The 24,462-nt window shown below is 36.8% G+C and overlaps 1 protein-coding gene across 1 annotated transcript in view; it reads left to right on the top strand.

Moving 5' to 3' along the window:
- CC2D2A (coiled-coil and C2 domain containing 2A) overlaps positions 1-24,462 on the top strand; it is a gene marked incomplete at its 5' end in the record, with an annotated part of 60,403 nt that overhangs the window by 34,197 nt on the left and 1,744 nt on the right. The window contains 16 exons of the mRNA XM_080343865.1: positions 22-225; positions 4,760-4,852; positions 6,772-6,863; positions 8,583-8,750; positions 9,512-9,617; positions 10,980-11,089; positions 11,210-11,306; positions 12,587-12,685; positions 15,305-15,481; positions 19,157-19,360; positions 19,840-19,929; positions 20,712-20,825; positions 22,107-22,241; positions 22,954-23,076; positions 23,712-23,770; positions 24,204-24,381. Of these exons, the coding sequence (XP_080199991.1) occupies positions 22-225; positions 4,760-4,852; positions 6,772-6,863; positions 8,583-8,750; positions 9,512-9,617; positions 10,980-11,089; positions 11,210-11,306; positions 12,587-12,685; positions 15,305-15,481; positions 19,157-19,360; positions 19,840-19,929; positions 20,712-20,825; positions 22,107-22,241; positions 22,954-23,076; positions 23,712-23,770; positions 24,204-24,381 (2,049 nt within the window). The remainder of the gene's footprint in view (positions 1-21; positions 226-4,759; positions 4,853-6,771; positions 6,864-8,582; positions 8,751-9,511; positions 9,618-10,979; positions 11,090-11,209; positions 11,307-12,586; positions 12,686-15,304; positions 15,482-19,156; positions 19,361-19,839; positions 19,930-20,711; positions 20,826-22,106; positions 22,242-22,953; positions 23,077-23,711; positions 23,771-24,203; positions 24,382-24,462) is intronic.

Raw genomic sequence — 24,462 nt, 5'->3', positions numbered from 1 at the left:
ATAACTTTTTTACTAATCTAGATTGCCACAAGTGGAGAGGCACATGTTCCTAATTTCTTCAGACTGGAACAGTTGCAGCAAGAATTTAATTTTGTTTCTGATGAGGAATTTAATAGATCAAAGAGATTCCGACTCTTGCAGCTCAGAAGTGAGGAGGTGGCAGAGTTCCGAAACTACAAGCAAGTCCCTTTACTTGAACGAGAAATCAGTGAGAAAATCTTCCAGGTAGAATGTTACCTGCAATATTTCTTCCTAGTTTTAATGCTAATAATATTTTACTTGCAATTAAGTCAGTTGGTCCTTTAAAGAATGTACAGCTATTCTGATGAGTAAAAAATTAGAACTCTATTCCTTCCTTTTCTGGTATTATTCTAATCTAATTAAGATAACTTCATTCCACGGTACTATTTCCACAGCTATACTGTGTAAGGAGAAAAATAAAACACAGCAACTGATGTAAACATAAATTTTCTAAGACACTTTTGTTTTTTTTAAGGTGATTTCAAATATAGAATGGTAAGGCAAAGATAATTCAGGCGTAGGCTTATCGACTTTTGAGCCCTTTCTGTGGAGATTGCTGGAAGCAATGACTCTAACAAGAATTAAAAACACCGTATGTTTTACTGCAGCGTATGTTGCAGTTATTTCTGTTTCAGTACATTTTCTCAATTAGCTTACCTTGTCCTTGCCTGTTAATTACCTTATTGAAATGCAATGTGTGCATTTTTTTATTTGGGTCATACTTCAATTATTTTTAATCTTAACTCTATTATTAGTGTTAAGTCATGCATTCTTTTGTTCTTTAGCAATTTGGGTGGCTAAGGAACATTTTGGTGTGTTCATTCCTTTGCAGGATCAGAATCATCTCAGATTCTGGCAACTGCTGCTTTATCCCTTCTTCTTACATAAATTTCTTTGAAAAATTCCTTTCTTCCATTTCTTTTGGATTATATCTTTTTTTTTAAAGATATTTATTAGTTTAATAGTGTCTGGCTACTGCAATAAATATTTTTCCTTCTTAATTTTTTTATGAGTTTTGTATCTTTTATTTAAAGATGTGCCACATCTTTGACATACATTTCTGATCCAGCTGATTTTATAGACTAACTTCCTTCATTTCATGTTATTGTTCAAAATTGAAAGCAGCAGTTTAAGAATTGGTGTTAGGGGTGGGTTGGTTGGTTGGTTTTTTTTGTTCTTGTGGATTTTTTTGTTATTGTTGTTTGGTTTTTGGTGGTTTGTTTGTTTGGGTTTTTTGTTTGGTTTATTTTTCGTTTTGTTTTTTTCATTAAGTTGGATAAACTCATGATCACCCATTCCAAGTTCATTTCATATGATATAATCTTCAAAACTCAGTCTAAAGCAGTATTGTTCCTTGCTTGTTTGCTGGCTATTTCACAAAGAAGTCTGAAAATGTATAGAATCATGGAATTACTGTTTGGAAAATACTGTCTGGAGGTCATCTAGTCCTGTTTTCCAGCAAAGTGGTGGGACTGTTAACCATCACTAGATAAGGTCAGCTGTGTATGTGTCTAGCCAAGTCTTGAAGACCTCTAAACGGGAGTTTCCATGGCCTTTCTGGGTAACATGTTCCAGTGCTGCACTATTCTTCCAGTGATTATTTAAAACAAGAAGAAGGGGGGAAAAAAAAAAAAGTATCCAACCTGAACCTTCCAAGTTGTTTTTAATGGCTCTTTTCCCTTGTTATATTACATGGAATTACAGAGGTGAGTTTGTCACTCTCTTCAGTGTAACTGCCGCTTGAACAGTTCTGGGCAGATATTGGATATTGGATTGCTCATTAATCTTGTTCTCATCAGATTAATTAAGCTGAACACCTTGTCCAGTGCAAGAAAGACACTGAAATACTGTAGCAAGTCCAGCAAAGAGCTACCACAATATCTACAGGGCTGCAGCACATGATGTACAAGGAGAGGCTTTGGCCTGAGCAGGAAAGGCTAAGGAGGCATCTAGACACAAGTTACTCCAAGAGGAATTCCAGTGAGATATAATTAAAACACTTTTCACAAAGAATGTTGTCCAGCAAGTTTGTAGACTTGCGATCTCTAGAGGCACTGAAAATTCATCTGGCAAAGACCCTGAGCATCCTAATTGGAGTTGTTCCTGCTTTGAGTGAGGGTTTGGATCAAATGATCACCAGAAGTCTCTTCCAACCTACATTATTGTAAGATTCTGACCTCTTCTTGTATGTCATGTATTCTAGGCCTCTCCCTGTCCTAGTAGTCCTTCAGTGGACCCCATCCAGTTCCTCCATATGCTTCTTGAACTGGCAGCCCCAAACTGGATGCAATATTTCAGGTGTGCCCTCACAAGTGCCAAGTTGGAGGGCCTAGTAATTTCCCTTTGTCTGTAGGCTGTGCTACTTCTAATGTAGCCTGTGGTTTGCCTTTTGCCAAAAGGAACACATTGCTTGTTGTCATTAAACCGTAAGCCCCAGAGTATTTTCAATACGATTGTTGTTCTGCTGGTTGCTTTCCAGTCTGTGCCAGCACATGATGTTCACCACCCTCACAGAATTTTGCCTTTTCTTCATTGATACTTCAGTTTTCATAGTCTTCAGTTATCAAGAGCCCTCTGAATTATGGTTCAGTCATTCATTGTATTAATCACTCTTCCTAATCAAGTATTGTTGGCTCAGTTGTTGACAGTGTATTGTGTATCCTCATCTGGGTCACTGGTGAGGATGCTGAGTAACACTGGCCCTATGATCAATCGCAGGGGTACTTCGCTAGTAAGAAGACACCCACTGAACGTGGAGCTATTGATCCTTACTGTTAGAGCTTCGTTGTCAATTCTCTTCTCAACTCAGCAAGCAATTCAGTCAGTTTGAACCCGTACTTTCTCATGTTATCCCAAACAGGAATAACTGCATTCTACTTGTTGACCATAGTGATATTTTCACTCTATATCCTATCTTGATTCCTAAATGACAAATTCTGCAGTCGCACCTAAACCTGATAACGGCAGTTCCCTGCTGTTGGTTAACCATGGTAAGCAGCTAAGCACCACACAAATGCTTGCTCACTTCCCCTCTCTGTCCCACCCTGGACAGGGGAGAGGATAGGTAGAGCAAAAGCAAGAAAACTCATGGGTTGAGATAGTTTTATAAGTGAAGGAAAGAGGAAGAAAAAAAGAAAAAACAGACAAAGAAAAAATAAGTTATGTAAAGGCACTTGTCACCTCCTACATGTACATCAATCCCTAGCCAGTCTCCAAACAATGGCTACCTTCCCCAAAATCCCCTTCCTTTCTGTTTTACTGCTGCTGATGACATTATATGGCATGGAATATCTGTTTGGTCATTTTGGATTAGCTGTTCTTGTTTTGCTGCCTCCTTGTTTCTTACACACCCCTATCCTATTTACTGGGGAGGAAGTTGGAAAAGGAGATACTGTTGACACTGTGCAAGCACTGCTCAACAATAGTCAAAACACTGGTGTGTCATCAGCACAGTTTTAGTCACAAATTCAAGACATAGCACTGTACCAGCTAGACATTCACCTCACATTATGGGACTTCTAGTGTAGGCATTATTAGATCTATCTAAAAGTTAAGATTTCTGGCTTAGAAGAACTATTCTTATTGTATTTTGTTGCTAATCTGAAGTAGTTCAACAATAATTATTATACACTGGAAAAGTTAGATAAAGATTTATTGTGGAAATAATGAAGCACTGTGTTTCCAGAATGCTCTTCCCATGCCCTTTATTTTAGAAAAAAAATGTGTTCTCTTAAGTAGCAACAGTATTAAAATAACCTGAAGATTAATTTTACTGAGTAGCTTTTAGATCATAAAACTAGCTGTGGTTCTAAAGCAAACCTGATTTGCAGACTGCTGTTGAGCTGCAGATCCTGGGAGACCTCCTAGACTTGTAGGCTCTGTGTTTTGCTTGGAAGCTGAGTGTCAGGTCTAGGCTTTTCTTAATTTATGAGACACTTTCCTATACTTTTGAATAAAAGTTGCATTTGTTGATACAGCTTTCATTATAGTCCACCAGAATAGTAACCACAACCCTGAGAAATATTCCATCAACATAGTTTTCCCCCAGAACCGAGTGCTTCTCAGGAATCTTTTTCTTGCGTTGTTAACCGGTATTCATCTCTGCCCCTCAGTTAGACTACAGACTTATCAAACTTCGGGCAAAGCAAAATATTCCCGCTCTGGCTGCTTGAAGAGCTTTCACTTTCTTACAATGTACAAACAAAGATTTTTATTATGCTATTAAATCTCTTCTTTTCTTGAATAAAACTTAAAAATAGCTCAACAATTATCAACAAATTATCCTACAAGTAGAGTTTCTTCCAGTGTTAGACACTATGAAAACTGATTATGTGTATTTAAACAGTTCAGATTTTAGGTCATCTTCCATTAATACTGCATTGCTTCTCCTTATTTCAGCTGCAGCAAGAGAAGTCATTTCCAGTTTAAATGGAATTTCAGTTTACAGAAGCAGGTCAAAGTTCAGCTTTAAACGAAGAGAGGGAAATCTTCAAGTTATTCATAGTAATTTAAACCACACGAAGCTTGTAGCTTAATGGAATTCTTGTCTCTGTTCATCGAAGTTTAGCGATGCTATTGCTGTATACATTAGCATTAAAAATAGATTTATAAACCTCTGACATCTGTTTTGGTTTACTGTGATCCATACATTAATATTAATGAAATATTTACCATTTTTCTTGTATGTAATAAAGCACTGAATATATACTGAATCACAAACTCTAGTAAATATCTTTAGGACTATGAGAAGAGACTGCAAGAGAGGGATGTGGTTGACAGCAAAAATTACCTAGATGCCCACAGAGCAGTTGTTGCGAACTATCTACAGAAGGTAAGTTGCAAAAAATATGGATCCACCGTATTTCTCTAGGTCATATGTTGCTTCTGTACTTGGATGCTTTATTTCCATGAATATTGAAAACTGGTTGATCTCTAAACATGACCTACAGACATCTTTAAAATTCCAAGTTAGGCCTGACACTGGTATAGTTGAACAAGTGGAGGTTTGTGAGTGACTGGTTTAATGTTGCTGAAAAAAGATTCAATATAAAAAATGGCTAGCCATTCTGGATTTTTCTAGCAGTTCTGTAAATTGTTTTTCACTCCAGTGTCAGAGATCTGTACTGTTGTGTCCCAGGTATTCACTGATTTCTCTCTCCTCCCTATCTTCCTTCTTGTAAGCTGTGATGCTAAGAACTGAATTATCTCCATGAAACTGGCTCTAAACACTGTTAAAAATCATTTAATGCAATACACAGAGTGTCTTCTCCTGCATCCTGAGGCAGAGGGCATGTCTTCCATCACATTACCTTTGTTGTGATATTAGAGTAACATTTTCTCTTTCCTATCTTGATTTATTTTTCTAGTCTGTTCATTCTGTTAGGAAGACATTCTCTTTAATCCTTAGGGAAAAATTACAGGAAAACATTGGTCATATAACCAAGACAAGTTTGCGATTTCAGACTATTTTGGCAAAATAGCAGGTACAAAATATGGCTACCAGTTTCTTACCGGTACTGGAAATGTCAAGAATTGTATCAAATCCTAGCCAGCAAAGCATGTAATACAACGATAAGGTTGATTTGACATAGGACAGAACAAATTGTCTGTTAGAAAGCATGGTTTGTAAAATAATCATAGACAATGAAGAGTGTTTAAATCTCCCTGGCAAGTGCTAAAGCCCAGATTCAGTACAGTGACGTTAAAAAAATGAACAAAGCTGTCATGTCTATGTCAGCCCTGCATGTTTTGCGTGGTATTTAACTGTGTACTCAAACTTACGGTTTATGCAGCGCACTCAATGTTAGTATAGCAGTGCAGAGTAACATACATTATGGTACCTTTATTTGACAACTCTTTTAGATTAAATACAAGTAGCCTTTTAAAAATAATATTTCTATATTTTACACTTTTATGAATTATCTGATATGCTTCAAAACTAGAGTGCTCACATCAGAACTGAAATTCGGTTCACTCTGAGGTATGATCCTTACATGCCTACCACTTCAACACAAAGATATAATAAGAATAACTTAAATAAAAACTTCTAAAAACAACAAAGAGAGATGTATTGCAGAAAATTGTTTGTTATTGGTGTTCTCCAACTAATCTTGTAATAGCACAGTATATAAAGGCATCAGTGACAGGAAAGAAGAACAAAGGCAATACTCTGCCAGTCTGCTTCCACGTAGCTGTTGGGAGAAGAGGGAAGACTTTCATCTCTGTGCCTCAGTCTATGACCTCAGCATAGAAATGAAAGGAACTAAGGATTTTAAACATTTATTTGAAACCATAGTATTTGTAATACAGGCTTCGTCAGTTTTCTGCAGTCCGAAGTGTTGCTTTTATTCCCCATAACTAATACCATATAGATTTCTCTACATTCTTTTCTGTAACTTCATTTATATGTGGAAAAATGTCTGTTAGTGGCATTGTTGTGATCGTTTCTGCTGATGAGCTGTAAAAAGATAAGACTTTATTTTCTGATTGTATGCTTTCCTATGTTCTTATATCTGGCTAGCCAGTATGTTTCTAGAGAATCATCGTATTTGTAAAATGAGCTTATATTATGTTCTGAACAAATATCTGGTGGAAAGAAAATTTTCCTTGGACCATGACTCTTTCAAAAGTGGGGAAAAATAAAGAATGTATATTGTGACACTTTGTTGTGTTTAAAAGACAGAATGCAAATATTCCCAGTGGGTTTGCATTAGAAATGTACTTTTGTCTCCTCTCCCTTCCTGTTCGCAGGTTCGAGAATCAGTAATAAACCGTTTCCTCATAGCAAAACACCATTTCCTGCTCTCTGACCTTGTCAATGAAGAGGAGATGCCCAGCCTGGGGTAAAGGAGCTGTCTTTAGTTGTTCTAAATCAAAATAATTAGTGTAAAAAAATCTCTGATCTTTTTTTTACAAACTCTATTGACATGCATAATTGATGCAATTTTGTGATTAGTGTAATATATAAACTTCCAGTCACTGGATACCCTTCTGCCAGTACAGACCATGTATTGATGCACAAAGTGTGTAAAAACTTCTTTCGGAAAAATGTCTGGTTTTGGCAGAAGTAATGTGACAGCAGGTAAATAAGATTTAGCAGGATATAATGTATCGGGCTGTAATCTGATGAGCTGAGCAGAGCCCTGGCTGATGCTAGATTGGATGATTTCCAAAATCAGACAAGCATCAGAGGCAGCAACATTACTACTGGTTCTATAGGTGATGTTCACTTAGAGTCAGTGCATATACCTTGCAAATAATGTGCAATACATTTTTTAACAGTAATTTTCTTTATTTTACTTCTCCTGTGTTTGTTTGCTGTTGCTGGATGTCATCATATGCTGTTTACTTTCAGAAATGTTACTGGGTTTTGAAATTACTTCTTTTTGCTTTTATTATTTGTTTTATTACTTAAGCACTTCCTTTGAATTTTTGTTCCAAATCCCATACTTGTTGATTTTGACTATTTTCTGTCCTCACAGCATAGATGACTCTTGATTAGTGTTGGTCACTTAAAATCTGTGTAAATAAACAGGCTGTGAAAGATAGTTTTTTTTTTCTTTTATGTAGAAGTTCCTTATGTTCACTATAAATGTGACATTCGTAAAGTACAGACAAAGCTTTTTCAATCAGCAGTGGAAATCTAAACAGTCCCACCTGCTGGAGATACAGGGTCTTGCTCTCTTACCAAAGAGTTCGTCCTCATTTTTAGTTTATGTTTTCATATGATAGAAGGCAAAAGTCTGATTGAGACTATATTCAGTTTTTGGAGTTGTTGAGAATCAAATGTTTCATTGATATTTTCTTATTATGAATACTAATTTGCATTGGAATCTATTTGGTAATTTTTATGGTTAGTGAGTTTAAAATACACCATGATTCGATTAAAGCACCTACTGAGTGGGATATTTCAGTAACTCGTGCTTTTGTGTTATTTTAGCAGTAATTACTGTGAATTTTTTGTTATGCACAAGGAAAGAATACCATTGGCTATCAGTTTTTAAAGTTCATTTGAGAATGTCTGCAGTTAGTATCAGTGATGTATAAAAACATATGTCTTTTTTTATCATTTTCCTGTTTTGTTTTTCCCCTTTGGTTCTGCTTTGCCTTGGGTTATAAGTTCTGAGGGTCCAGGGTATGTTGTGGCATATTCATTCTGCTTCCTTTCTATAGCCTATTGTTTGTTGGACATAGCTGTGTAATTAGACTTTTTGCCTATTCTATACAGTGATTGTCGTCATCTGCTAGATACCTTGTTTGTAGCACTGTAGTTTAGATCTATATTGAAGCTGTGTAATTGTCTTATTTGTATCTTACCTAGTTTTGAAAAAAAAAAAACTCCTCTTTACACATTTAAGTTATAATTTCTGAAATACAAGACAGAACTGGATTGTGTTGTACTGAACAATGAACATTTTGACATTTCATAGAGTTTAGTATGGCACTAACAGGAGCATATATTTCCTTGTTCTGTTAGTGCATAATTTCCATGTGTGTCATGGAAACTCTAGAATGCTGGATTCTATGCAAAAGTGACTAAATATCTGTTTTATGATTATTAGTATTTTGGGACTCAGCCTCTTTAAACTGGCAGAGCCAAAACGGCCATTAAAGCCAAGAAGAAAAGAAAGGAAGAAGGTCACAGCACAGAATTTATCAGATGGAGACATAAAGCTGTTAGTGAACATCGTTAGAGCTTTTGATATTCCAGTGAGAAAACAAGTGATGAGGTATGTTTAAATGCCTGTTTCCAATACAGATTCATTTTCTGGTTGCAGCTGTTTTGAGGACAGCTGAAGCAACTAAGGTTGAAATTAGCCATATACAAGAAACTTGTTGACAGGAGGGAAAAGATTAAAATCTCAATACATTATCAATATTACAAAAATAACTAAAAACCCTCAGTCTTTTTGCATTATGTGAGATCTTATTTTAAGCTGCTTTCTCCATGAATTGCTGTTCTTTTATAAGCTCCACTGTGGTGTTATTACAACAACAACAACAACAACAACAACAAAATTATGTGGAAACACTATAAAAATAAACGTATTATCATTTATTTTATTTCACTCTTGGGTTGCTGAATGTGTAATATTCGTATGGGTTTAATTTTGTCCTAGAGGCCTTGCCTGGATACCATGAAGTCCACGGTATCTATGAATTCTGTCGGGATTCATATCCTCAGACTGAAAAACCTGTAACTCTAGGAGATTGTACAGGGGAGGCAGAAAAAAAAATGTCGGGGGTTGATAAGCTCTTCAGCAAGGAGCCTCCAGGCACAAGCGCTCTTGCAATGAGCTGCACAAGAGCTATACACTCACTACCCCTTTCTGGCATTCTTTTTGTGTTATTTGATCAAATATCTTTCCAAGGTTAAAGTCACAACATAAAAATATCAGAAGTATTTCCAGTTTTCTCTATGGTTAATACAGAATGTCAGAGGTTTGTATTTTGTAATGTGTTCTGTCTTGTTGTCTGTTTCCTCTTGTAGCAAACTTCAGCAACCATCCAAATCTTCAAGGTCCTTTAATGAGATGTTTGCAGCTTCTCCATCAGCTCAGAGCCCAACTGATAGCCCAGATTGGGCATTCAACCAGGTATATTACAAAACTTAACATTTTCTTATGCAAAGTTGTGAGCATTCCTCTTTTCCACAGACAGTAGCATTCATCATCAGAAAGATATCTTATTAGTGAGGTTGGCTTGCCCAATCCTCGATCTCCAAAAAGACAGAAAAGGTGCAGAAGCTTCAGAGAAGGGCAATAAGAATGTCAGAAATACAGAATGGCCACTCTACAGTGAGAAATGGTGGGGCTTTTCAGGCAGAACAGCAGTAACTGCAAATAGGAAAGGAGGAATATGGTAGAGAAGCACAAAATCACAAGTAATGTGGATATAGATTGACTGTTCACTGGCTCTTTCAGTACAAGAATGAGGGATCACCAACTGAAGCTGCTAGGAGGGAGCTTCAAAACAAAAAGAAGGCTGTGATTCTTCATGCAGCACTTAGAGAGAAGTTGCTTACATGAGTTGTGGACTAAAGACGTTTGCTTGCATTGGAGTGGGTATTTGGAAGTGGTCCCTTGGGAGTTGCTAAATAGAAAAATCATTACAGGCCTAGGAAAGTCCTTCATTTGAAAACATTGAAGCCTGGGAGAGTAATAGGAGAAAATATCATATATGCCTGCTCTGTTCTTACTCTTCTGAATGTGTCTGCTGATGGTCATTTTCACACCCTGAAATTTGGGCCTGCTGCATTGCTTGTCTAAACCAGCACAGCCATTCTTATGGCTGATAACTGAAACTATGTTTGCTGACTATTGAAAACTAAATTCAGCATCCTTGTCAAACCCCTTCAGGGCTTTTTCTTGTTTTTCTTAGGATTTTCCTTCAAATGTACAGCTTTTGAAGTGTAGAAAACTTCTGCCATGTGCATTTGAATATTAATGAAATTCTCCATTAAGGCATTTTAATCACATTAGGGGTTTGTTGTGTCTAGTAGAAGTTGCTTATCTGTACTAGGAGCCAGTTTCAGAGACAGCTGGGGTTGTACAACTCGGCTTCTTGGGTTACAGATAAGAGGATGCAAGTGCACTTTGTCCCACTGGTGTCTGGATCACATGTTCTGTTTCAGTTACCTTCTTTCATTAGGTAGCCTGTAGCTTTCCTACTCTCAAGAGAGTAGGAGAGTTTTTACCAATGTATATAAATATGTTAAGTATTCTGAATACATGTAATGTTTTGGGAATGACATATAGAATATTGTTAAAACCTTCACAAATGCTTAGAAGCCTGGGAAGTGCAATATTTAAGGCGTATTAAAGTTTTATCTGGCCTGGACCAGCTTGATCTCCACAAAGTATATGCTTATTTTTCGAAACACTTGAAAACATGTAATGTAATATGTTCTGATGAATTTTGTAGAGGTCTGTTTCCTTTGTTTTGATCTGTGTCTGTAGGTTTTAGTCCGTCCTTTTGTAGAAGTTTCTTTTCAGCGAACAGTCTGCAGGACAACAACAGCAGAGGGTCCAAACCCCAACTGGAATGAGGAACTTGAGCTTCCATTTAGGTATGGCAAAATGAAACCAAATTATTTCTGAGTAATAAAAATTTAATTTGAGCATGCAAGTTTATTCAAATTTCCCTGTTTTGTTCAAACCACTTTTTTGGTTTATTTAAACCTTTTCAGAGCTCCTAATGGAGACTACAGCACCCCCAGTTTGCAGTCAGTGAAGGATGAAGTCTTCATTAATGTTTTTGATGAAGTACTTCATGATGCTGTAGAGGTGAGTTCATAATTGAAGGACAGTGTACCTTACAGAATATTATAAGATTGTGAAGTTGACATAATAAGACTTTTCACTGTAGTAGCTTTCACTCCCCTGTGCCTCTTTTTTCTCTATTTTGTCATTCCTTATGATTTTATGTCTAGTCACTACTGCAAGATTGTTAAAGGGAGCAACCTTTATAGTGGTAACCTTTGTCTGTACAAATTAAGCTCGTACTATATAATCTGCTGCTAGAGTTGAACACATGTATGTAATCTGTTTTACTGATATTTAATGAAATCAGAGATATTAAAATTGAGAGGAAACATATTAATTGTAATCTGAATTCTGTTCTTCTTATATTTAATCAGAATTTTTTACTAATTTCCAGATGAATTATCTCAGTTCCTGTATTTTTTTTTATTAACTATCTTTTTGTGCTCTGTCACATCCTGTTTTACAAGCTCTTCAGTGGAAAGAAACAAAACCAAAACCATAATCCCTGGGTTGTCTTTATTGATTTTTTGGAATGAAATAAAAATTGAAAGTGCTAGTAACAAGAAATTTCTGTAAGCTCTCGGTGTTGGCGTAAATTCTTCCCCTGTTGAAACTAGTGAAAGCTTTCCCGGTCAGTTGAGCGTGCACAAAAATAGTAGCACACAGCCTTCTTCTAAATGTAACTCAAAAATAAATGAGGCACACTTTTCACTGAGAACAGAATTCTATTCTCCAAACTGAAATGGTATTTCATGAAGCAGAAGGAAGAAAGATAGAGTCTTGAAACTCTTAAATACTCTAGATTTTAGAGAACATTTTGTTTAATAACTAGTAGGATGATCATACTAGATTTGGAAATCCCTGATAAGCAATCACATAAAAACAATGCTTCCATTCCACAGGATTTGGTTAGATTTTCATAGAATTCTACCTTCAAAAATCTTTTTAAATACTAGTAAAATATTTCATTAGAGGACCAGAGCTTAATTTACTTTGTCTGAAGAGACTCTTGCGGACTCCTTGTCATATTTTTGAGTTCTCCATCAAAGGTTACACAGGACTTGAACTGTGAAGTGCAAGTACATTGTATCATGGACTGTGATGTTCTTGTATTCGTTCAGCATCTTCCATGCTTGAAAGGCATGCAGAATAATCAATGCCATACTACTAATTGAACTGATACTTATAGTAAATTATTAAAAACAAACGGAATTGTTATTAATGCCTTGATTAAATTGTTGATTGAATTAAAGGAAGAGAACCTGTCTTACAAGGTGTTGTGTTGGGCAACTTTTTAATAGGATGATCGTGAAAGAGGAAGTGGAATCCGCACTCATGTTGAGAGACACTGGCTGGGATGTGTTAAGATTCCATTTACTACCATATATTTTCAAGCAAGGGTAAGTCACAACAACTTGGAGTAAATCCCTTAGAATGCAGAACTGGAGAATGGAAAGAGGCTGGTAACGGAATGTCAGATTTAATGATGTTCTTCTTAGTTTATTTTTATGGAATTATTTGAAAATGTCTTTGAAAGCACTGTTTTTTGTTGTCAAATTTCCTGAGTATTTGTCAGTAACTTCAGTGTTTTGAAGGGAGAAGAGAGAAACAAACGTAATTCTGCACTGACGATGCGGACTGTCTTCCTTCAGTAATGAGGTTATAGATGCAAATTCTTTAGGTGGTTTTGTCAGTGGCTTTTGAAGAACTTTGGTATTGCACAGCCTGAATAGGGGAACTAGCAATAGGAATATTACCTATCTAGGTGGTAGGAAACTTGATCCAGCTTCTTTTTTCACACTTTTCATTAATCACGAGATTTTCACCTTTGTCTCTCCCAATCCCTTCTTTCCTCTATTTTTGAACTTTTCAAGAGAAACTTTCTTCAAAAAAAGTATCAACAGTTAGTCATAGGAGCAACAGTAAAACATGCAGTTCTTCACAGAGGAAAGACCTTTTTTTGTCCTGTCACCCATCTGGGAGTTATAGGTTAAAGAAAGTAATTTTTCACATCAATAGTCCTATAAAATGATAATCTTGGTTTAGGACTTTTTCTGCAGGGCAGTTGCTTCATGTGTAGATGAAGTAATTATATCACAAAAGTCTCAGATCTTCATGAAGATTCTGACATCAGTTGCATACCTAATGACAGATTAATTTGCTCCTTGCTGCCCATATGGGGCACTTCTCAGAACCTGAAGGGCTTTAAGACATACTGTGAGCCTCCTGGATTCTTTAAGTGGAGGATGTCTCATTGAATTTAAGTGTACTGCTTGGAGTTCAAAGTGGTTTTCTTGGGCTCTCTGTTTGCAAAGCATAAGAGAATGTAATTGTCATGGGATTCAAGACAGCATGGGATTTTTTTCATTAGTGAGAAATGTTGGGCAGTGTATGCCTAACCACTGCTAGTCCCCTTGCTTCTGCTAGAGCACTAATAATATGCCATCTTCAACTTTGGAGATTAATCAATGAATTTCACTGTTTGAGGGTTGTGGTGCCCTACAGTATGAAGCTTTCATAGACTCCAAAGAAGATGTAAGTAGTAAGAAGATCTGTCCTTTTTGTGAGTCTTTGGCCATTTTGTGCATACAGTCTCACATAGTGTGATCACCATTGTTATAATTCAACAAACAAAAAAGAATAAGATCCTTTACTCTTTTTAGAGAAGTGTTCCATGCTGAATGCATGAAATTCGCCTGAGAAATGTGTCTGTTCACTGTTCTGTGAGACTTTATGGGCAGGCTTAGATATTTTTATTATGACTGCTTGCCAATACATAGTGAAGGACACAGCCTATAATCCATCTTTGAGGATTACCAGTAGTGATGTCAGCCTCTGTTCTTCAGACTTCTTGTTGGGGTATGAGTCTTTCTGTTGTAGTATGTAGTATCAGAGTAGGTCCAGGATTCCTGTCAGGTGCACTCCTGACTCTCTTTGAGGAGGTGTGGCAGTTTGTGATTCCCTAAGCATAGTGTGAGTACCTGCGTAGATCTTCCAGAATCAGAGATTCTTTTCATTTGAACAGAATTTCTTACTGAATTTGAAAAAGCCTGATCAGTCCAGCGGTTATATCAAGGTGCATCTAGCAATTACATTTCAGTAGCAAATGAAGCATTTCTTCATCCTGTTCTACTATACTGCAGCAGAAATTCTGAATAATTTATTTAGAGTTTTCTCCTCATCAGAATTTAGTTTTGTTCTTAAATGTTTGATGAGCCAGCCCAGTGAGTCATCTGTTCATCTTTCACATCAATCGGAGATGTCCTTCTTGATGGCAGTCATCTGAATCCTACCCAAATTAAGAGGTTAATCTTCTTGCTTTTCTTGTAATGCCACATGCTTCCACTGCTGAGACTTGCCTGAGCGAGTGTGGGACCTGCCATCTCTTGTCTGATGTGACCTTTCAGAAACACCTTCTGTTTGTGGTGGCAGGGAGAGGTGCAAAGGGCAGGTGAGTCTGTCGAAGTGCCCTTCCATGGGGATGCTGGCTGAATGGGCCCGGTTCCAGTTGCACCCAAGAAGCATCAGCAGCTTCTTTGTAGAAAATATGTCTGTGAGATGCTGGAGCATCATTCCCACGTCACTCAGACATAGGCAGAGAGGCCTGTTGATGTGATGCTGCCTTCAGAAGCATAGTCCTGCAACATGTATTTTGCTATTTTGTCATTTTTCCAGGTAAATAGTGCCATGTGGATATTGCTGTATGAAAGAAAAAACAGCAGAAGGCTGACACAGTGTATGTGATGTAAAGTGTATATTATTTCCATTACATAAAATATTAGCGTCCATAATATGCAAGAGAGGCTGAAATCCAATTGTAACTGATACATTTAACAATGAGGTGTCTCATGTTTTCACCACAGTTAATCAATATATATGCCACATTCTCTCATTTTATTGTTTTGTAATCCAGAGTAATAAAGAAATCATAGGCATAAAGTGTTCGAATACAAGTAGCAAATGTATTTGGGAAGGCTTTTTTGCATCTAATGAGAAGTATTTCTCTGTATGTGTTGTAGATTGATGGTACATTTAAGGTGGATATTCCTCCAGTCCTCCTTGGCTACAGCAAAGAAAAACACCTGGGAGTCGAGAGAGGTTATGATTCTGTGCGAAATCTGAGTGAGGGTTCGTATATAACACTGTTTATTACCATTGAACCACAGCTCATTCCTGGAGAGTCAGTCAGAGAGAAGGTAATTAATCAGTAATTAATCATATTCTTGCCTTTTGTTTCTAGTGCTGCAGTTCTTGAAATGCATATAAATAGGTATGCTTAGTGTACCAAAGCACATGAACAAAACTACAGAAGGACATTAATACAAATTCTGGGTGTTCTATTTCAAATTTTTTAACTCAGTTCAATTTAATTAGACACACCATTAAGTTAGATGGACACTTAATGCACAAGAAATAACTTTCACCAGGTATCTAGTTCTGATGGTAATAGAAAGCAAATTTACATTCACTATCGGTAAGCATGTAATTTTCCCATTTACTTCTGTAAAAAAATAAAGTATTTATGTAAGTATTTGTGAATAGTGGACAAAAAGGAGGTGGCAGGTACATATGTAGTATTTTCTTGGGTTTGTGTTTATACTACCCACATACAGGATTTATTATTTGTGGCTTCATGCATTCCTCCAGATCTTGAAGATAATTATTTCTAAACAGCAGCTGTTGTGTTTTTTTTCCAGTTATTTTACAAAACCAGAAGTACCTTACACTAACAACAACAATATGTAGTTAAAATGCACACACCACTTGCTATTTTATGTAACATTATGCAATGATTTTAAGATCCATTCACCAAGGATGGTGTTTTTCATGCAGAAACAGCAGCAGTTCATTCTTTTCCAGCTCAGTGCTACACTAGTCATTTATTAGAGACAAACAGGAACTGGAGAGAAAGGTCTATGATTATGTAATTTCTCTGTCAGAGTAAATATAACATTGTATGATGCATTCTAAAACCCCTTTTTCCTGTTAAATTGTCATCTTGGAAATTATCCAGTCCTATGTTTTCTTGCTCTCATGCAATACTGTTGGAATTGTTACAATTTAGCACTGTTGAAAGTAAAGAAAATTAATAAAGTACATTCAGGGATGCCTTCAAAGGTTAATTAGTTTGAATGGCAAGATTTATTACTAGAACTTAAAACCATAAATATAAATTTAACAGCCTTGAAGCACCTTTAATAGATAAGACTTTATTCAATGGTTTCATAGTCTTAATCTGCACATAGAGTAATTAGTTGTAGTTGCTGGGGAAAAAAAATGTACTGAATTTGTAATGAAACAGATCTCTGTTTATAGAAAGACCTGTCTCCAGTACTGGTTCACAAGAAAAATCATAGAAATTCAAATAAAGGGCAAGATTATTGTAAAATGTTATGGACAATACGTTGCAAATCTTGACCTCTTTAAATAATGAGCAATAACCAAAAGGTTATGTATTGTATTAATGCTCAGTAAAATCATGCAGTTTTGTAGGTATATTTAGAATTGATTTGAACACTTCACAGAGAAAAAACAGCATATTTTGTTAAAGTCATAGATCTTTCTGATAGAAGTTTTGTTTCCGTTAAAATATGACAGCAGGAGCTAACTGCCCCTTGCCAAAACTCAGACATAAAGAACTAGAAAGAGACTGAAGTACCTTCCATTCTGAAGATGCGGCAAGGAGTCATAGCACAGTAAATCACAACTCAGGAAATTGGCCCTGTTCTAAGTAGCAAGAAATGCTACATGTCAAAGCTTCTCCTCACAAGAAGCCACACTGAGGAGACAAGGGGCAGTGTGTGCAAGTTGCATCATGCGAGGTTTTATCTTGATATAAGAAAGAAATGTTTACAGTCAGAACAACCGTTCACTCGGACAGTCTCCCCAGGGACACAGTAGGGTCCCCATCACTGGAGGTTTCCCAGATGTGACTGGACAGGGTGCTGGATTGTCTCATCTGGGATCCCTTTCCCACCAAAGGTTGGACCAAATGGTCTTTTGAGGTCTCTTGCAGCCTCGGCTGTTTTATGATTCTATGAAAGTTGAACTGTACCAAAAAGTTACTGAAGTGCATTGAAAGTCAATCCAGGAATAAGGAAAATGTTGCTGAGGTAAGAAACCTATTGGTACAGAAGATCTGGTTTCTAAAACTTAAGAGCAGTGGAAAAAACAGTTATGATTAGTAAATGGGTAGGAGTTTTGCCAGATTTTTGTTCACTCTTTGCATTAGAGATTTTTCTAAATCTTGTAACAACTTTACTTAGCGGCACATTATTTGTTTGCCTTGGATATTAAGCCAATCAATGTCATTTCTTTAGCAAACATTTTACAGGATTTTCAAATAATCCATTTTTTCAAAGCAATATAAATAGAAAACAATAAAATGTAATTTCATGTTAGAGGAAACTAAGTAAAGCAGGACTAAATTAATTAAGAGACTCTTCCGTTTTAGGTGGTATGTGTCTAATGAAATCTACATGAAACTACTACTAAAGTGACGTGCATGTATTTTAACCATGACTGAAAAAGTTCTAATTCTGTGCTGCAACTCCTCAAATGTAACACATATACTTATTATAGAAAGTTCTTGGCATAAAATGGCAAAAACTAACAAAATATTTTTGCCATCCTTTGTTCCTATTCCTAGCCATTCCTGCTGTAGTTAAGCTATTCGAAATACTTGTGTACTGGTTTAGGATGCTAAGCTTAATTTTAGTTTAATTTTACAATACTTTTTTGTTTCTTTCCTCTCTTTCCTGCTGTCCTTCCTGAATTTCTATATAGATGAATGAAATGCTTAAGAAGGTACAATATTAATAAATGAAATGAGAGATTCCTGTTGCTCCCTCTTTAAGATTTAGCTTGGTTTTGTGCCGTTCAGCAATCTTTTTGCACTTTGCATTACTTGACTCTGACATAGCAGTTGTTTATTTGCCAGTAATATTTGCAGTGAAATACTATATTATTACTAATTATGGTTGAGAGGAATCCCCACTATTTATCTGCTTTCTATGCCAATGTGGAGGTCAAGCTGCAGGGCAGTGCTCAGCTCTTCCACCTCTGGTTAGTTTGAGAAGAAGGGTAACAAACTACAAGAAGTGCCTTATTTTGAACAAGAATATTATGAAGGATGAGCATTAATTCTCAGCACTACTAGAAATACACAAGGGATCCTAAGTAGATGAAAAAAACTGTTTCAACTGATCCCAACACCTTTAAAAGATGACATCTTAGGTGACATATGAGCAAATAATTTTCTTTGGTGTATAATTAACGTGTGCTTTTGAGTTCTAGATTTCCTTCTGGAAAATCTCATCTAAAAGCATTAAAATTTTAGACAAGTCTGAATTATAAGGATTCATCTAAAAATTACTTGGACCTTCTCTGCAAATATTTTGGCATTGCACAGTTTTGTTGCAGTATTATTTTATAAAAATTACCAGGATTTTGTGTATAGCTTCAATTGTGGTTTTCATTGAGTGTTAAATGAATAACATGTAGGATTAGTACCTAACCATAATTGTTCACCTTTGAATACACATGTGGTGTTACATACTCATCCCTGCAGTTTTATTTGGCCATAACTTTCATGACATTTTTCAGTGCTTTAATAAAGCCAGCTTAGAGGTACAGCTCATTATGTGCATTCATAAGGAAATGCAAATTGCCTGATTTTTCCATTACTTTGACCTTTCTTGTATGTCTGTAAGGCAAAGTATATACCACAAGGAAAGTTCAAAATGCTATTAGGAAAGAATTTTACACTACTTTTATGCTCCTGTACATGGTGAAATAAGGCCCAAATATAGTAAAGACTTAAGCCTAAACTATAAATAAAACTATTTTTGTATAAATTCTGTCTTTTGAAGTTTGATAGCCAAGAAGATGAGAAATTGCTACAGGCAGTAGAAAAGTATGAAGCTGAATGTACATCAAAGTTTCCAAGCCGCCAATGCCTAACAACTGTAATTGACCTCAATGGGAAAACAGTTTTTATTACAAGATATATCAAACCTCTGAATCCACCACAGGAACTTCTTGATGCCGTCCCCAGTAATTCTCAAACAGCAGCAGTAAGTACTTTGAAAAGATGGTGAAGTTTCAGGGATAAAGTTTTCAGAATGTCTGTGTTTGCATTGTGCACACAGGCACATAACATGTATATATATCTGCTGTGTAGCTATGCTTTTTGTAAAGGAAAAAATAGACATATAAAATAAAGTAGTAATGACTATGTGTGAGAACACAGTAAATCTAGCCATAATAATGCTGGAAAAGGATATTTTTCTTCTCTGGAAAAAAAACAGATGTAGTGATGAGTATTGTCCTTTAAAAGACAAAGAATTATGCCAGACCTCAATGGGAATAAATTATATCAGTCTTCACTATATGTTCTAAAATGAGCTTGCTGCTACTGTAATGAGGTAGTTAGTGTGTAGTCATTGATCAGTGGAAACAGCACTGTGCTTCACATCTGGTGTAATAATACTGTTGTTAGATATCCATGGCGTGAATTGAAGGGGTATCTTTGCTCTGTTTTGTTTTCTTGCAGGAACTGGTGGCTCGATATGTTGCTTTGATTCCTTTTTTGCCAGATAGTGTGTCATTTGCTGGAATTTGTGATTTATGGAGTACATCAGATGTAAGCAATGCATTAAACTGAAGTTCTTTATCCTCTTGAATGTGATGTAACATCCTAGCAGCCCCTCCTTTCAGGAGGAGATTGTGCTAGATGAGTTCTTGAGGTCCCTTCAGACCTCAATTATTCTGATTCTGTTATTGTGATGACTGTTTTTCTTCACGAGCTGTTTATTTCAAAGAATGAGAACCAAAGCATGAGAAAAGTTGCTCAGCCTGATATGAGCCAAAATTTTTACCTTTGATACGTTGCAATTGATTAACCCTTAGAATGCTTAAGGCTTTAAGCTTTCTTCAGTTAGAAAACAATTGAAAATGGTCAGTCATGCACAAGTGAAAGGATACTGACTGACAGAGACTTTAAAACTAGACTTAAAACTGATCGTTGTAGTTCCAAGGAACTACAGAAAAAGCATTGCATGTAATGTCAGCAACGATGGGGTATGTAGCCGCCTCTGTCACATACAAATAAATCCTGTCATCTGTAGCTGAACAGCAGACGTTAAGTTAATCATAGATGATGTTTTTATCATATCAGAATTTTTCTGAAAAGTCAGAATAACTCAAAAGACAAAAACCCTGGTTCTTGCGGTAAAATCTCAGCTCTGCATCATGGATTTTCATAGCATTCACTCTTCATCCTGCTGTTGGAGCAGTGCCCAACAAACAAAAGAGATGGAGAGGAGTCTGACTTCAGAAATGTTAAGAAAAAATTATTAAATGTTGTAAGTTAAAAACATAGTTGGTAACTGCATAGAAAGACTTTTTTTTTTTTACCTCAATTAGCAATTTCTTTACCTTCTGGCGGGAGATGAGGAAGAACACGCCGTGCTCTTGTGTAATTATTTTCTTGGTATGGGGAAAAAAGCCTGGCTTATCATTGGAAACGCTATTCCTGAGGTAAGAGGATTTTTTCATTTGGTCTGAATATTAACTTTTATTCTTTGAAGTCTTTGGTTACTGCCAATGGGTGGAATTGTTTCTTGCTGGCATGTTTTTTCCAGGAAGTTATCTAAACATCGGTGCTGCTGGAAAAGATTCTTTCAGAGAGAAAAAAAGCTGAAAGTATATCTTAGTATAAATATAATGTGGGTTTTTTTTATCCTGGACCCACGTTTCCGTGCTTAATCTGGTAGTAGCTGTTGTCCTCATAGCACAGTACCAAGCATCTGTAAACCTTGATTGAAGTTTAGCTTGTCTAAATGATGTGTCCAGGACAAAGGGGAGGGAGAGAGTCCATTCCCAGCATTTCAGTCGTGAGTACACAGACTGTGACAGAGTTTGGGAGCCCACAGTGGCAGTGATCTGGCTCAGGACTACAAAATGGAGATTCTTTTGCCCCTTAGGAGATGCATTTGTTCTCAGGGCAGCACTCAGATTTCCAAGTAACCAGCAATTCCCTTTTCAAAGAGATGGCATGGCTGTTCATAATGCAGATTTCCACTATTATTATCTCAAATTACCAAGCACATGTGAAAGTTTTGCTGAATGTAATTTTGGTAAAAATCCCTAACTACTTTTTAAAGCACATTCTGAGATCCTGCGGTGACAGGAACAGGTACTCAGGTACATTCCTTCCACTCAGAATCTAATGGAGGTACTAGTCCTCAGTCAAGCATTCAGCTTATGCATGCTGGAAGGAGGGAAGCTGTTACAGGTATTTCAAGGTACTTGGAAAATGTCAGAGATCACAAGAAAACAGCAGAGCAGTTTAGGGATTCCTGTCAGAGAATAAAAAAGAGCTGGGAAATTCCTTGTGTCTGTATGAGGGAGGGCTGATAGATGCAACACAAAGTGCACAGCCGTTCTTCAGCTGGGAGATTGCCCGTGGGTTGAGGGCTGTGGCTGTAGCCAAGTGGGACATGTTGATATTGAAGCAGCAGATGTGAAACTTTTCTCTGTATGGAATTTCGCATCAGTTCGTAGCTGAACCAAGATGACTTTCAGAATCGATATTTTAAGAATGGCTTGTGGCTGTGCACGTCTAACATTTCTCAGCCACAGAACAGACAGGGAACACATTATGATGTGTTAGTAAGCCTGTAAATTCTTCCAGCCAGTTTGCCCCGAAAAGTACTATTAATCTCAATAGTAAAAATTTAATATTCCAAACAATACAAAGCATATCATCTTTGTAGCCAGTTTTAAAACACCTTTCTCATACTTTTTTTTTCTTCCTAGGGACCAACTGCATACGTATTAACTTTGGAACAAAGTCAATATGTAATTTGGAATCCCAGTACTGGATGTTTTTATGGGCAGTATGATACTTTCTGCCCCTTAAAAAATGTGTACTGTCTGATCAGCTGTGATAACGTAAGGGTACCCAGTTTTGTCACATTTCTATACACATAAGAGTTAATAACTTGATCTTTTTCTTGACCTCATGCATTATTTGTTCATCAGTGTAACTGTGTTTATGGTGTCATATCATTAGTGAGTTTATTCAATCTTAAGTAGGTTTTTCAGCTACTTTGTTAAAATAAGAAAGATGGTTTTTAATCAGCATTTAGGTGGATCACGACATCCATTCATATAATTTCCATTACCGGGTTCTACTTTTTCCAACTTGGATGGCCCAAGAATATGTTCAGTTTACCACTTCTTACCTGAGGAGTAGTAACTCAGCAAAGCTAATAGCTTGCAGGTGAAATGTAACTGAAAAATAAAAAATTAAGCATATTGGAAGGAATCAAGTGAATTGGATACATAATGGTGGGTACAAGCCCTGAATGGTCCGATGTGCAAACACGGAGCTGACATTACCAGGCACAAAAACCATATTGATTTTTTTGCCTGGCATTAAGTCCTCCTGTTTATTTGCTGTAAAACACAAGTAATAATCTTGCCTGTTCACAATATATAATTCGTTGTGTGGCTAGAAACCCTCTGAGAGAGAGCAGTGGGGGAGAGGAGATAATCGCTCTAAGAGGTCAGGATCATATAGTATTTTTACTGCCATGTAAGTAGAATATGTTCCATAGCTGTGATTATGCAGAAAGTTAAAAACAAACTTGCTTTCTTGTAGGTTTGGTTTAATATGCAAGAATATGATTCCCCAGTAAGGATAAATTTTGATATCAGCAAACCAAAACTTTGGAAGTCTGTCTTTTCAAGAAGCTTGCCCTACCCTGGTCTCTGCAGTGTTCAGGTAATAATGGATCTATTACCAGCTCGATTTGGGGGTTTGGGAAATCACAGACCTTGTATAAAGAAGCAGAGACCAAGTTCTTTGGATTTCTGTGGTTATTTATGTAACAGCATTGCATTTTAAGAAGATTTTCCCAGGTACTCCTTAAAAAAGAAAAAGCAGGAATACTGCAGTGTATTAGGTGTATTACGTTTTATACAGAATGAATGCACAGCTGTTGTCCTTGAACTGTCCATGTAAGACCTCAGGACAACAGTGAAGTAAACAGAACAAATCTTTTAACACAAGCTTACCTAACATAGTAGCTTGGCATTATAAGGAAAATGTCAATTCCTGTCTTACAGCTAGGAAGGCAGCATTTCCAGCTGAATACACATCCTTAGTAAACAAACAGGAATTCCTCTATAGCTTCTCAAAGGTATAAACAGGTGAAATTTCTTGGGGAGGGGGAGAATCAGGATTACACACAAACATCTAGTTAATGTTTTTATCACATCTCTACTAAGTAACAGATTATTTTAGCATAATTGTGAACTCATGTGAGTACCATGGAGGCAGTAACTCCTGAAGTTATGGTGTGGTATATCTAAAAGAGATTGCAAATTTTAATATTTAACTGTTTTATTTATTGCTAGCCTGAAGAATTAGTTTATCAGCCTTCGGACAAGGCTGCTGCGATGGAACTGCAGGGCAGGTAATTCTACCTTTCTACCTCCAAATAAATGCTGTCAGTGCTCATCGGTGGAGCATATTCATACCTACGTCCTAAAAACCTGCTTTGAATGCTACAAATTGAGAGCCTTTTTTTAAGTTCTCTCTCTCTTTACAATTGCCAGAGTGACAGAACTGATCAGTCACTGCTGTACAGTTTCCTAATAAAAAAAATACTGTAGAGGGATGAGAGGAGAGGATGTAGACCAAAAAGGGCTGTGAGCCCCTGGCCTCCTGTTCTGCTGCCAGACATGCAGGCAACACAGACAAATGCTGGCATTGCTTTCTGTGCTTTTAGGCAGTGGTAAACTACACTAAGGTCATCTGTGTTCCCCAGAATCTGTATTAAGTGTGGCAATGGAGATTAGATGTCCAGTAAGTACTAGAATTGTAATAATCAGTCTGTTTTACTGCAGGATTGAAAAAATATTAAAAGACAAGATAATGGAGTGGAGACCAAGGCATTTAACTCGTTGGAACAGATACTGCACCTCCACCCTGCGTAACTTTCTACCGCTGCTGGAACAAAACCACGGCAAAGATGTAGAAGATGACCATCAGGCAGAGCTGCAAAAGCAGCTAGGAGATTACAGGGTACCGTTGTGAATGTGTGTGGTGTGTGCACAGAAGCAGAAATCTAAATCCCCAGGATTTAGTATTGCTACTCTGGTATAG

The sequence above is a fragment of the Nesoenas mayeri genome (genome assembly GCF_963082525.1).
Source record: "Nesoenas mayeri genome assembly, chromosome: 4".
Classification (NCBI taxonomy): Eukaryota; Metazoa; Chordata; class Aves; order Columbiformes; family Columbidae; genus Nesoenas; species Nesoenas mayeri.
Note: the sequence above shows the minus strand (reverse complement) of the source record. Positions and strands in the feature narration are given on the sequence as shown.